This window comes from Haliotis asinina, chromosome 2, assembly GCF_037392515.1.
Source record: "Haliotis asinina isolate JCU_RB_2024 chromosome 2, JCU_Hal_asi_v2, whole genome shotgun sequence".
Classification (NCBI taxonomy): domain Eukaryota; kingdom Metazoa; phylum Mollusca; class Gastropoda; order Lepetellida; family Haliotidae; genus Haliotis; species Haliotis asinina.
Genome location: NC_090281.1, coordinates 100,590,389 through 100,604,968, shown reverse-complemented (window position 1 = coordinate 100,604,968; position 14,580 = coordinate 100,590,389). Strand labels below are relative to the sequence as shown.

Genomic DNA, 14,580 nt, shown 5'->3' with positions numbered 1-14,580 from the left:
TACAGGGATCCTCTCGGATTGGGGTTAGTTGTCTCTGCACTATGATGAAGCATGCACGGAAAATGGTCATGGTCCCCGAAGAGGTATGGCAAAGTCTGCAAGACGAAAAACGACAACGTCATTTGCTCAAGTCCAACCTGTTGGAACAGAAACGATTACACACGCTTCACGATATGGATACCCTCGTGCGTGATGACACGATTCCCTTCAGGGACAGAGAGCAGCAGTATAACACCTTGTTGCAACAGATGTTGGCGTTTCAAGACAAAGCAGCAGCAGCTGCAGCAACAACAACAACAACAGCACGACGCACCAGCCACACGCAACCATGGAATGGAATCCCTGCCAACACCAGTCAGGAAGGAACAACACCCCTCGGGAAAGGAGGGACTCCCACTCTCCTAGCTGCTCCCCGTAAGTACGGTTTTACTTACTGAGTCACACTCTGGCCTGTGTAGAGGTCGCCTAGAAGTCTTAGGTCTACAAGTCTTAAGACTAACAGAGCTGTCTTAGACCCCCTAAGCATGGAGAGCGCGAAGCTGGTTACAGAGTCACTGACTCATGTTGGTTTTTTTATTCTTTTGTTTCAGAACACTCCTCCTCCTCCTCCTCCTCCTCCTCCTCCTCTGACCTCATTCTGAATGACGTGGTGCAAACGATTCCTAAAACGCTGCAAGCCAAGGCCAAACAGTTGATGGCACGGATACAAGCCCATCCTGACTTGGGTTGGAATGAAAAAGGTCAATTCGTGGTGGAAGGGGAACCCATGCCTGGGACTCACATGGTGGATCTCATCAATGATCTGGTGCGACAACATACCAAAGCAGATCCTCCACGGGGTTGGAACGTTCTGGCTCAGTATCTCGCTTCCAGCAACGTCCCTCATGAACTGATTGGCAACCCTCTCCGTTGGTCCTGGATGATGAAAACAAAAGGATCAGCATCCACCACCCAGCAACCTGGCACACGACAGGCAACACCACCTGACACCCCTGTCAAACGTCCAGGAGGAGAAGCCTTGTTTTTAACACCACCTCAATCGAATCTTGCTGGCGTCAAGAAGAAGAAGAAGAAGACAGAGACTCCCTCTTCCCCTCTGAACCGAGTGCGTCAATGGATTGACTTTTAATCATAAAAGAGAGCAGAGGGTGACATTTACAACAGTGTTAGCATGAGACGTCCCAAGAGAAACAACAACAACAGCAGCAAGTCCTCCTCCTCCTCTTTGTCGCCTGCCTGGGCACGATGGCTTCACCATACTTATTACGATCCCAAACATCCGGCAGGCTATGGAGGGTGGCGTGGTTTGTGGCAAGCAGCAGTCAAACAGCAAGCCGTGGGATCCCAGAAGGGGAAATCCCAGAAAGGGAAACCTCAGAAGGGGAAATCCCAGAAGGGGAAATCCCAGAAGGGGAAACCCCCACTCACGCAACATCAGGTTCGACAATGGTTGAAAACCCAGGACACGTACACCTTGCACAAACCTGCCCGACGATCCTTTTCCAGGGATCATTACCGTGTGAGCGGCGTGGACGAATTGTGGCAAGCCGATTTGAGCGACCTCCTCGCCTATCAGAAAGAGAACCAAGGTTACCGGTATCTGCTGTGTGTCATCGATGTCTTCTCCAAAATGGCTTGGGTGCAACCCATGAAGTCCAAGACCGGCACCACGTTGATCGAAGCCTTTCAACGAATCCTGAAACAAGCTGAAGGACGTGTGCCCTCCATGTTGCAGACGGACAAAGGGACCGAATTTGTCAATAAACCTTTCCAAGCCTTCCTCAAGAAACAGGACATTCATTTCTACACCAGCCAAAACCCAGAAACCAAAGCCTCGGTGGTGGAACGTTTTCAAAGAACGTTGAAAAACCGTATGTGGCGTTATTTCACCCAACATGGAACACGTCACTACCTCAAGGCTTTACCCCAGCTGATGCATGCCTACAATCATCGCATTCATCGCACGATCGGACAGCGACCCGTGGATGTGCATCCCCACAACCCTTACGACGAAATTCGGGTGTTCCATGATCACATGGAGCGTCAGAAGGAGGAACGGCAGAAGCAACGTCAGCAGAAGCAGAAGCACCATCAACACCAGCATTCTCTCTTGTTACCTGGGACCCGTGTTCGCTTGAACAAGACCAAAGGGACCTTTGACAAAGGGTATCTTCCCAACTGGACCAGCGAATTGTTCACCGTGGATCGCGTAGTGAAAGGGCGTGTGCCTCCTGTCTACCCAGTGAAAGATGATCATGGAGAAGTGCTCCAAGGCACCTTTTACCCCGAGGAACTACAACCCATTCAGAAAACGGATGACGTGTACAAAGTCGATCAGGTCTTGAAACGTCGACGGCGTCAAAAAAAGGACGAAGTGTTAGTGAGGTGGTCAGGTTACCCGGCCAGCTTCGATTCATGGATCCCTGCGGCTCATTTGGTCTTTTAAATAAGGGTGGCATCCCTCTGTCACCGTCATTTGGGTCATACTCCCTGCCCAATCATGCAGAGCGAACCCAGGCTCAGGTGCAAGGAGAACAACAACAAGGCTTCCTCCTCCTCCTCCTCCTCACGTTGGTGTTGTTTTGGCATGGACTTGCCACGCAGTGAAGTGGTGTTTTTCTCCCAAGTGTTGCTGATATATGGCGTGGTCGTCATGAGCATGGTTCAGTTGGCATTGGATCACGGTGAGAAACAGTTGTGGACAGCGTTGTTGGCCAGTTCGTTGGGATACTTGCTCCCACAACCCACGTTGGTATCATCGTCGCCGTCATCGTTGACTTCTTCTTCTTCTTCTGCTCCTGCTGCCGCCACCGCATCTTCGACTCCCTCCGTGTCCAGTCTGGTTCCCTAAGCGCAAGGATGGCCATGTCCTTGTTTTCTTCCAAGCGGGACTTTTACGTCACCTTACCCAGCGATGCGTCCATGGATGTTCATCCCGACAACAAGGTGAACCATTACGAAGTCAAACTCCCCTTTCCCATTCAAGTGAATCGTCAAGAGTGGGAAGTGGGCGTCAGTGAACTTCATTTTCCCATGACGTGGTACAACGTGTCGTACCCCTTCAACTGGTTTGTGCTTCGCATCAACTTGGAACGGTTGACCAGGATTTACAGTTCAGGAGCACCGGATGCGACCGTGACCGAAGAGACCTCAGGCATCATCCGAGCCGTCAGCGAAAAGGTGATCATTCCCGAAGGCGTGTATTCCGCTCGAGAACTGGTCCAGAGACTGAACATCCTGCTTCAGCGTGCCTGTGCACGGTTGTTGGAAAAGCATACAGCTAATGTGTACCAGTCGGATGCCAGAGGTCGTTACACCGTCACCGTGAACTACCCCAAAGAAGAACTCCGATTTGAAATGCGCGGCCCAACGCACGTCAACTTTTATGCTCCCACACCGAAAGACATGTGCAGGGCCATCTCGGGTTCTTCCTGCAAAACAGCCACACAACCAGACCACGATGCCATTAGGTCTGCCTACACCACGCAACTGGTGTTGCCTGTTTCCTTGGTACGCATGCTCGGATTCATGCAACACCCCGTGGTCGACGAAGCAGAGGAAATAAGTCAAGTCTCCACTTACCCTGTCCAAGTGAGTGTGTTTGACCGTCCTCTTGTGGTTGGGGAACAGGAAGCCGACCATCTGGCTGGCTTTGATACGGTTTACGTCTACTCGGATGTGGTAGAAGATCAAATTGTTGGGGATACCATGGCTCCCTTACTGATGTATGTTCCCGTATCTCGTCGAATGATGGAAGACAGCATCGTGATGAAAACTCCCCAGCATGTACGCTACATGGGATTGCGTCAGGGAACCACGGATGCCATTCAAATCTATTTAATGGATGACATAGGACGACCCGTGCCATTCCAGAGTGGGAAGACCATCGTGACACTCCATTTCCGTCCCCGTCGTCTGGGCACGTACTGACATGGTAGGACATCAGTGTATCCGACACCGGTGCAGCACCGGCTTGGATGGCCTACAACAACAACGACGAGGTTTAGCCGCGTACCGAGGTTGCATTCATCAACGCGGGAGAGGTCTCGGAAACATCTTGGGAAGCTTGGGCCGTTCAGCCCTCTCCATGCTGAAGACGGTGGGAAAATCGGCTCTCAAAACCGGTGTGAAGATGCTGCCAGGCTTAGTGCAAGATATTCGTTCTGGACGTCGTAGTGTACGGGACAGTTTGAAACATCATGGAAAACAGGCCTTACTGGCCACCTTGCAGTCACAGTCATCACCGGCACACAAAAGAAAACGAAATCCGTCATCTGGTCCCATAAAGAAGAAGAAGAAGAAGAAACAACAACAAAAACGTCAAGCTTTGTTTTGAGTCGTCATGGAACTTTGTGACATTGGACTTGACATAAAAAAGGATCATTCCCATGAACAAGGGTCAGTTCAACACCAGACACGAACCTGTCAAGACCTGTTGGGCAGACCTGTCAAGATGATGCGCCGGGATGCTTGTGAATGTGCCAAGTCACAGTTGGATCTCTTTTCGGTTCCCCCTGTGGTGACGTCAGTTCAAGAGTGTCAGTGGATTCGATACAGTCCTCTGGCACCCCCTTCGGTGGCGGGTCCCCTCCAGTTTAACATTGCCAACCCTGTGAATGCGTACATCGATTTGAATCAGTGTTACCTTCGCATCTGCCTCAAAATCAAGAATACCGATGGCACGGATGCCACTCATGATGGGGATGACCGACTCGTCATGTCCACGGTGAACAACATGATGCATTCCCTCTTTCGAGAAGTGCGTGTGCAAGTGGGACACAACCAGTTGGAAATCACCCCCTCCATGGGAACCTATCCCTACCGAGCCTATTTGGAAACGTTACTGAGTTATGGGAAGGCAGCCAAAGGGACGCATCTCCAGTGCCCAGGATGGTACACCGATGAAGCTGGAAAAATGGATGACTTCAATGCCGTCGCTCAGAATGTCAATGCAGGACTCGTCGCACGACGGCGGGTCATTTTACCCACCCGAGAAGTGGAACTGACAGGACGTCTCCACTGTGACCTGTTTCTCCAAGACCGGTACCTGGTGGATGGCGTCCCCATGAAACTAGAACTGATTCGGAGCCCGAGTGATTTCTACTTGATGAGTGCTGGAGATGTGGAATGTCGATTTGAACTGACCAAAGCCGAGTTTTACGTACGCCAAGTCAACATCGATCCTGCCATACGGGAACAGCACGTGAAACACATGTCACCAGGAGTCACGGCCAAATATCCTTTGACCCGAGTCCAAGTGACGGCTCACGACATTCCAGGAGGAGGGCGCGATTTCCACAAAGATCAACTGGTGGGAGGACAACTGCCCAAACGCGTGGTGTTGGGACTGGTGGACAACGATGCTTTTGCCGGTAGCAAGGAAAAGAACCCCTTCCATTTCAAACACAACAACATGACCAGTCTCAAACTGGCCAGGAAGTGCATGGCACAGAAATCAAAAGTGACTTTCAGAACAACAGTGGTTCGCTCAAACAGTTGTACATGAACCTGTTTCGCAACACGGGACACCTGTGGCAAGAACATCCCTGCAACCTCACCCTAGACGAGTTCAGGAACGGATTCACCCTGTGGGTGGTGGACTTGACGGCAGATCTGGGAGCAGACGAAGGTCATAACTACCCACGACACACGGGCAAGTTGGGACTCGAACTCCAGTTTGCAGAACCCTTACCGCGTCCGGTCACCCTCGTCTGCTACGAGGAATACGAAAGCGTGTTGGAAATTGATCGGTTCCGCAACGCTCTGATGGTCTAAGGATGGATGGACTGACGACCAAGGACTTGAACGCCTACGTCCAACAGGACCCCCTGCTGCGACCCCTTTACCAAGGGACTTTTGCCCGAGATCACTTTGCCATCACCGTGCTAAGTGAACGACACGGACCTTATCCTAAAGCTTACATCGTCAACACGGACCCTAGTCATCTCCCGGGACAACACTGGGTGTGCGTGTATCGTCCAGCACCGGGTGTCTTTGAGTACTTTGACAGTTATGGCGTCCCTACCCACTACTATGGACCAAGGTATTATATAAGTGATCCCAACCCAACTGCATCCAGACGTTCGGCATGTCATGGCCTACACAGGATGGCTCGCACAGCGGTGGAATGTGAATTCACTTCAACCCTGGTTCAGTAGCTCTTGCGGAATGTACTGCCTGTTTGTCCTGGCTCATCGTGCCCGTGGATGGACTTTCGACGACGTGATGGAACAGTTTGATCCCTTCAACACCCTCGTCAATGAAGAACGTGTGAAACGCTGGTTTCAACTCACACGCCTACCAGACAACAACAACAACGACGTCCAGGATCCACAGCCCTGTCAAACATGTTGTTCTTATGGTTCTGATGTTATGATGTTCTCTTCATGTTCGAGTTCCTACCGTTTGTAAACAAAAGATCAGGGACGCCCCTAATCCTGACTCTTTTGTCACCATGGTTCTTGTTAGCGGGGGAAATAAAACGTTGAAAAAAACCAACACACATGTCTTGTTATGATTGTCATAGCATGAAAGCATTCTTTAGAGAAAGTTGGATGGCCCTGAAAAGGGCCGGGTTTTTTTTCGTTGTGGTGATCACAACGACCACAGGGGCGGTATCATGCACTGGCACGGGTGAATGGTTATCTTGGTTTTCACGGGGCACTTGGCCCCGTGAGTCAGCCGGCGATGATAAGTATCTTTGAACACCGTGCCGCAATACACGCATTGAAAAGTCCCGCTGTAGTCATTCGTGCCCTTGCAATACACGGGCAACCCTCCCTGGCATTGGCGACACTGCCAAGCTGGCAAGTGTCGCCATGATGGAAAAGCCGGTGGTGGTGGAGGGATGGGCGCTGGCGATGGTGGGGGTGTCTCCACGGACATCAGTTCTAGATCCCAGTTTTCTTCCTTGGTTGTCCGCTGTCGTCTTCCTCCTCATCTTATATAACAGAACTCAACCAATCACAAGACAACACCTCACGACCATGACGTCACGACCTCACGCGCCATGACGTCACGACCTCACGCGCCATGATGATGTCACGATCTCACGTGCAAGCACGACGTCACGGCTGTGACGTCGTCGAGGCTATATAAACGTGGCCATGACTAGTCACCCTCACATATCGCCGACTCCTTGTGTGTGTGACAAAGATATGGATACACGTAAAGTGAAAATGGGTCGACCAACCCCTTACCGAAGAAACTGTGGACGAAAACAGTGTCTCCGGTGCAGCCCGAAGAAGGAAGAAGAAGAAGAAAAAGAAGGGACAACGCCCCTCATTCCTACCACCACCCCCACCACCACACCCTCACCACCACTAGAACCGACCATCAAGATTGAAGACGGTGGCGACGACGTCGACGACGGAACGACGGGAGCTGGCACGACAGCGCGACCACCACCACCAACCACCGAGAGAACAGGCACTACAGCCAAGAAAACAGCCAACACGGAAATGGTGCCATTACAAGAATTAGCAGACCAATGGCGATTCATCATGTGCCCTACCTGTCTGAAAGCCCGTCCATCCGATCGATTCGATGTCGTCCCCACAGCCAAGTTTTACGTATGTCTCTATTGTGGTGGGGGTGTCCCCAAAGGAACGCAATCCCTCCACGATGACATTTGTCCCGGCAAATATGTTTTCCGAGGACTCCAACTCATCTGTCGATGCTGACTGTGAAGCATCCACACCTCACGGCCCTTTTCAGGGCCACCCACATGCTCCCTAAAGACTGCTTGAAACACGATGCATCCCCATCCCATCCCCCCATCGCCGTCGTTCCACTCACTCTTCCCTCCTCTAATGACGTCATCCGAGAACAATCGAATGACGTCACCATGCGGGTCACGTGACCGGAAGTGCCGCCATCTTGAAAAAGACGCCAGGGAGACACTGTTAACTACTGTCATGGTACCTGGCTTTTAATTTTCAATTATACAAAAAGACATTGATATTTCCAGTGGTTTGGTTCATTGAATTAAAATCAAAACCACGAGAAAACAAAATGTTTCTTACATGGGGTGCCCATGTAGATTTACCGATGCTGTCAAAATGTAAAAAGCATATTATAAGCCAGCTTTGGAATTCTATTTTCATGTATACCAATAAGTTTTATTCAATATTTCAAGCACCTAATCTGAGAATTTGTATATAATGTCTGTCATCCACACTCGCCGTAAATCATACACTTTGGTGTAGGTAACCAAACGGAAAACTTTTAGGATATGAAGCTCCTATAGATTTCAGCCAGACCACAAAACAGTTTGATGTAAAACTTGCTATCCCTGACCAAAACTTACCTGCCCACAAATAATTTAGGTTTGTCAAGGGATGTCCTTTATCAAACAAGGGGAATTCATCGTTTATAGTTACGAGTGGATTAATAATGATTTACTATCCTAAAATATTATGAATATCGTCAATTACAAGTATAAATTATAAATTTGACAATCTGGCAGTCCGTGTTGAAAATACCCCGTTCCTGTCGGTCGGTCATGAATGTATTTGGAAAGTGCCTAAACGGTGCAGATATCTAAACAGTCAGACCTATATAACATTAACTGTTTGTATTGCGAATCGATGAAAAAATATCTTAGATGAGGTAATTCCAATTTTATATGAAACAGACATAACATTGAATAAGGCTTCCTTTGCTTCCTACTAAGTCTTCTATGTTTTTTGAAAAGTACATTGTATGGGTAAACAGACGACCAAGGTATTCAGGATGACTATTGTTTTTAGATGTGTCAGATTTAGTACCATATTTTCATTTACTGGTAATGACAACCCTTTCTGGATGTGACATTATTTGTTTTGTGGTAATCCAACGATAGCTTCCATTACGTTACTTGTCCATGTCCAAACTGACTCATTCAGTCAACCATTCGAAACGGATCGGAATAACGAAACCGAAACAACGTTTATCGGATCCTGTCTCCGAACATGTAAGGCTACTTGTAGGATACATGTCTAGGACTGTCCTGTTTGTGTGTTTGTTCTGCCTCTCGGCGACAGGACACGAGTCTACTTATATACACATGTTCATGTTACCTGTGCTCAAGCAAGATGATCATATGCTTCCATCATGTGAATTACTTGGTTCATGTAATTTCATGTTCATACATGTTAGACCTCATTATTCTTGTTACCAAAAGAGCCTGACAAAGAAAGCAGTATCACGCAAGCTAACACGCCTTATTAAGTTGCACACGCCCTTGCTACCATTATCAGTTACGCCTTGTCTGTGGTGATGGCAAATCTTGTAAGGTGCTTGTTTCGTGGGATTTAAAGGTTCAGTGGTGAACAGTGGTGAAGTACCTGATGTACGACTTGTATTGCAACAAGCTCAAAAAGCATTACGACGACCGGTGCGAAGTGCTGTACACCGACACTGATTCCCTGCTCATGGAAATTCGCACCGAGGTGTACGAGAGCAGAAAGGAAAACATGCACCTGTACGGCCACCCCATGCATGACACTGCTTACAAGAAAGTCCTCGGCAAGATGGAGGACGAATGCGCGGCACGTCGATCACCGAGTACCTTGGCTTGGGACCCAAAATGCATTCCAATGGTGGCAAAATCCGAAAGGCGAAGGGGGAGTCAAGAAACAAGTGGTGAAACTCACATGTAGCACATCCTCTTCAAACAGGCTCTCTTCGATAAACACACATTCAAACACCCCATGAAAACGTTGAGACACAACATCTATAGCATCACTCTCAACAAGAACTCGAGAACTGGTTGTTTCCCTTTCATACCAAACAATGGATTTCGAACGGTGGTATCCACACTTATATAGCTAAGGGGACCAACAGTCTGTTTAGGCCTCGATGCACTGGGAGTTTCTGAGACCCCCAATATAGGAAACTCCACTCGACATGTCGACGTCTTGAAAAAAATGTAGTTTCTAAAAAAAGATGTAACTGGGTGTTGGATGTGAAATTAAACCTAGATAATTCCACTGGTCTTCAACCACCAGTCTTTGTTTTGACTTAGCAACGTGGGATCGGTGCGGCTGCTAGGCATGGAGGACAGCCATGTTGTTTGCCCCGACAATCACTGTTTTAACTGGGGGTGGAATCAAGCCTAAATACGCCCTTACGGGCACGTGGTCCAGAATCCACACTACAAGTGAAGTGCTTTCTGCAACATTGGACATAACTGTATCGTTGTCCTTCTGATGTCCCCCGTAAGGTAGCTCTAACTAATTAAGGTACAGTGTGTATGTTACAGTACTGCAGTGTGTATGTTACAGTATTGCATGTCATTCATCCCCACACTATATCCCATATATACACGGGATATCGGGATATTGTGGTGGCGAGTGGTCATGTGTGTAGTACTCAGGTCACCATCAGTTGAAGTTATGCACCGTCGAGCTCGGACAGTCCTTGCATGGGTGGCCGTGTTTGGCAGTTTAACTCCTGAGTGTTTCTAGGAGTTGGGTCCCGCCCCACAACGAAGCACATGGGAAACATGTGGTCTCACCCTAGGCAAGTGAGTTTGTTCAAATTTGCCTCTGTTCACGCAGCAGAAAATGGGTACCCGGTGAGATAAAGTCCTGTGACTATAACCTTCTAGCGCCTAAGAGGCAGCTTGGGTTATCCGGGATTATTGGTAATCACATTCTGATTACAGCGTCCAGTGAGCAACTGGTCAGATGGATACTAGGCGCTATATAAGTGAATTATTATCATCATTATCATATCGTTGTTACAGGTAGGCAAGCTCATTCTTCTATAGGTATCTCCCAGACTCACGCTACATTCATGTATTCAGATTATTGAGAAAACCAGCGACGCAAGTTCTCCTCCAACACACATACAACTGTGTAGATATTGTCAATAATTTTGAACCATACTGTACAACTGTGTAGATACCCAAAGATTAGTGATAGCGTTTGAGCAACTTTTAAAAATTTATGGTCGACAGTATCACCTGCGAAACGCCTCTAGTACTGCTACACCTAGCATAGTATACGAAGTAAAAAAAAGAAACTTCACATTCTTTCTTCAGGGCACTATACAAGAACAAGAGATCCCAAGATGGTTAAATTGTTATTATTTTATTGCTCATATGTGTGTGATGTACTCGACAGTGCCACAATCAGTTCCATCAGGCTACACCGCCGTTCCAAAACATAGGTATACAGAATGTCAAGTCACAAGAATAAACATTCACCACTGCCAAACACCATCTCCTCATCGACTGCCCGATGCTTGTGAACACGTGACTGGGGAGTCTGCGCCATTGCACTTGCAAGGCAGCGCCAAGTTCTGCAAATTCTTAGGTTGGTTCCTAAGACCACTAAGTCTTCTGTCAAGTGCATCCCAAACGTGCTCTGTTGGATGCAGGTCAGGAACCTCGCTGGCAAGTCGATGACGTTGATTCCAGCGTTTTGAATGAAATTTCGTGTCAACATTGCGGTGTACGACCGAGCATTATCATGCTGGAACTGTAGACCTGGGCCATGGGCCGCCATGAAAGGAACGAGTTCAGGGGTGAGCACCTGGTCGCGGTGAGCAGCAGCTGTGAGGTTTCCACGGATGACCAGAAGTCGGGAACGGTTGTTCCCACAGAAAGCACCCCACACAATGCAACTTCCTGTACACAACATTGGGCATAACGTTCACGACGTCGTCTCCAGACTCTATGACTGCCGCCCGCGAATCTGAGAGTAAACCTGGATTCATCGCTAAAGACGACTAGATTCCAATCTCTCTGGGTACATCGGAGGTGACGTTGGGGTCCAACAGCAGACGTTGATGTCAATATTGGCCCACGACATGAATGTCGAATGGTCTGTGAGGACAGTCGACCTCTAAACATCTCAGCCCTTGTGACGTAGGACAATTTGAAGGTCTTCTGCTCGTGACGTCACACGTGGACGACCCGACCTTGGACTATCAGAAGCGACGTCAGTAACTGATCTTCCCGCTTGCAACATGCCAACGGCACGTTCACGTTGTACATTTGACAATCATGGCATTTAAAGTACCCTTTTAGAACTGTGGTTTAAAAGTGTGTTGTTTTTTTTTCAATTCTTGGGGCCAATGCAAGCACGTGCAAATGAAGAAAACTTCGATGCGAAGATTACGTAATCGACTGCACGTGCAAAACCTGATTTGGTACTAACTAAATTTGCACGACGAATGGATGGGTTTTAGTGGGTTTTGCTGAAGTTTATCTACAGTCGAAAGATAGGGATCCCATTTCGGATAAATAGATGTATTATCAGAGACAGATTATTCATTATTTTAAAAATTACATTTTGTGAAGTTTCTTTTTGACTCTGTATATTTATTACTCTCTTAAATAAGGTGAAATATCACAGGGTTGTCATGCTAACAATAATTTGGAATGATACTATGTATTGACTTAACCTCTTACTTTAATTTTTGTGTGGATCTTGTAATACCTGTCAAGGAAATCAAGACCTATCCGAATAATAAGCCTTGGGTGTCAAAAGAATTAAAAAAACTACTAAATGAAAAAAAGAGAGCCTTTGAAGAAAACGATAAAGTCAGGGTGAAGAACGTCCAAAAGGATATTAATCGGAAAGTTTATCAGTGCAAGAATGACTTTAAGAACAAGGTTGAGTCTCAGTTCAAACAGAACGACTTACGGCAAGTGTGGCAAGGTGTCAAGAAGATGATAGGATCCGACAGTACTAAACAACTAATATGTGGAGATGATGACAAGACCTTTGCCAGTGATCTGAACTCCTTCTACTCCAGATTTGACTGTCATGACTTCTCCGAAGAAACAAACAACATACTTAATCAGTTGCCGCAGGAGAGCAATGACATCATCATTTCAGAGCGTGACGTCACTCGTTGTCTCCGGAAAATTAACATTCGGAAATCGGCAGGGCCAGATAAAGTGGACAGTATTGTCCTCAAAGAGTGCCGTGATCAGCTGGCTTACATCATCTGCACGTTATTTCAACGCTCCATGGATAACCATTGTATCCCTAAGATGTGGAAACTATCCGAAATAATCCCCGTGCCAAAGAAATCCAAGCCATCCTGTTTGAATGATTATAGACCTGTAGCACTTACGTCTGTGTTGATGAAGTGTTTTGAAAGAATAGTTCTCAACTTCCTCCTCAGTGATGTCAGCCACAAACTGGATCCTCTCCAATATGCCTACCAGCCACGGCGTGGAGTAGAGGACGCCACACTGAGTCTCCTTCACAGAGTGTATGAACACCTTGAGAAACCACGCTCCTACGTTCGCATTCAATACCATACAGCAGAATATTCTCCTTCAGAAACTTCTTTATCTCTCCGTGAACATTTCTATCATGAGGTGGATCTCCAGCTTCCTTTCCCATAGAACCCAACGTGTTAAAGTCAACAACGTGCTTTCCGACGTCACTCCTATCAACACTGGCGCCCCACAAGGTTGTGTGATCTCCCCAGTATTGTTCATTCTGTACACCAACGACTGCAGGAGCGCTACAGATAACTGTTCAGCAGTCAAATTCGCTGATGATACTGCACTAGTTGCTCTCATAACAGACTCTGAAGAAGGCTATCGCTCCGAAGTCACGGCATTTACAACATGGTGTAGCAGAAACTTTCAGCTCAACACTAGAAAAAACAAAGAGATGGTAATTGACTTTAGGCAAAATTCATACTGTGCCCCTTTGCTAATCCACGGTGAAACGATAGAGACTGTAACTGAATACAAGTATCTCGGAACTATCATAGACAGTAAACTCACCTTCTCCCACAATACCGAGGCTACATACAAGAAATGTCAACAACGTATGTATTTTATGAGAAGGCTCAGATCTTTTAACATTGACAACACCATTTTGAATATCTTCTATAACTGCTGTATCCAATCTATCTTATTGTTCTCTATTCAGTGTTGGTTGGGTGCCCTCTCTCTTCAAAACAAAAACAAACTGCAAAAACTTGTAACCACCTGTTCAAAAATTGTCGGCACGAATTTGCACCCCCTTTGTTATATGTATGAGAAGCGTGTTTTAATGACCCGTCTCATGACCTACATTCTTGTTTTAAGCTTTTACCTTCTGGACGTAGATTCCTCGTCCCTAAAGTGCGCACAAAGACGTCCCAATCATCTTTTATACCCGCTAGCATTAAACTTTTAAAAGAAGGTTAGACCTAGCCACAACATTAAAGGCATCTGCCTACCAGTCTCTTACAATATACACTGGTTATCTTTCTCATGCCGTTTATCCATTTGTTTTTTCTGTATTTTTTAATGTGATCGAGTCTCTTTGCTTGAATTGTTTTAACCATGCTGTATGCCTCACTGTTGTGAAAGGAATTCCCTTGTCGGGCAATAAAGTATTATTATTATTAGCAATTAGAATTTAAATCAGTTTTGACGTGAGCATGTTTCGAGAAAAGAAGCTGTAAAATGAAGAGTATAGGCCTTTGGAAAAGCCACCTACATAAAAACCCGTGTTCATGATACGTATGTGGTGATTCTTGGTACAATGACGAATCATAATCAAACTGTGATGGCACAAGGCGTCCAAGCCGCGGCTGCACATGCAAACGCACGATAATTGCAATACTGGCCCCTAAACC

At 47.1% G+C, this 14,580-nt stretch overlaps 1 protein-coding gene across 1 annotated transcript; it reads left to right on the top strand.

Annotated features, from left to right (window-relative positions):
• Positions 1-4,342: 4,342 nt before the first annotated feature.
• On the top strand, positions 4,343-5,506 carry LOC137272162 (uncharacterized protein F54H12.2-like). Its single transcript, XM_067804516.1, has one exon. It carries the CDS (start codon positions 4,343-4,345, stop codon positions 5,504-5,506), a length of 1,164 nt encoding a protein of 387 aa, XP_067660617.1.
• The last annotated feature ends 9,074 nt before the right edge of the window (positions 5,507-14,580 follow it).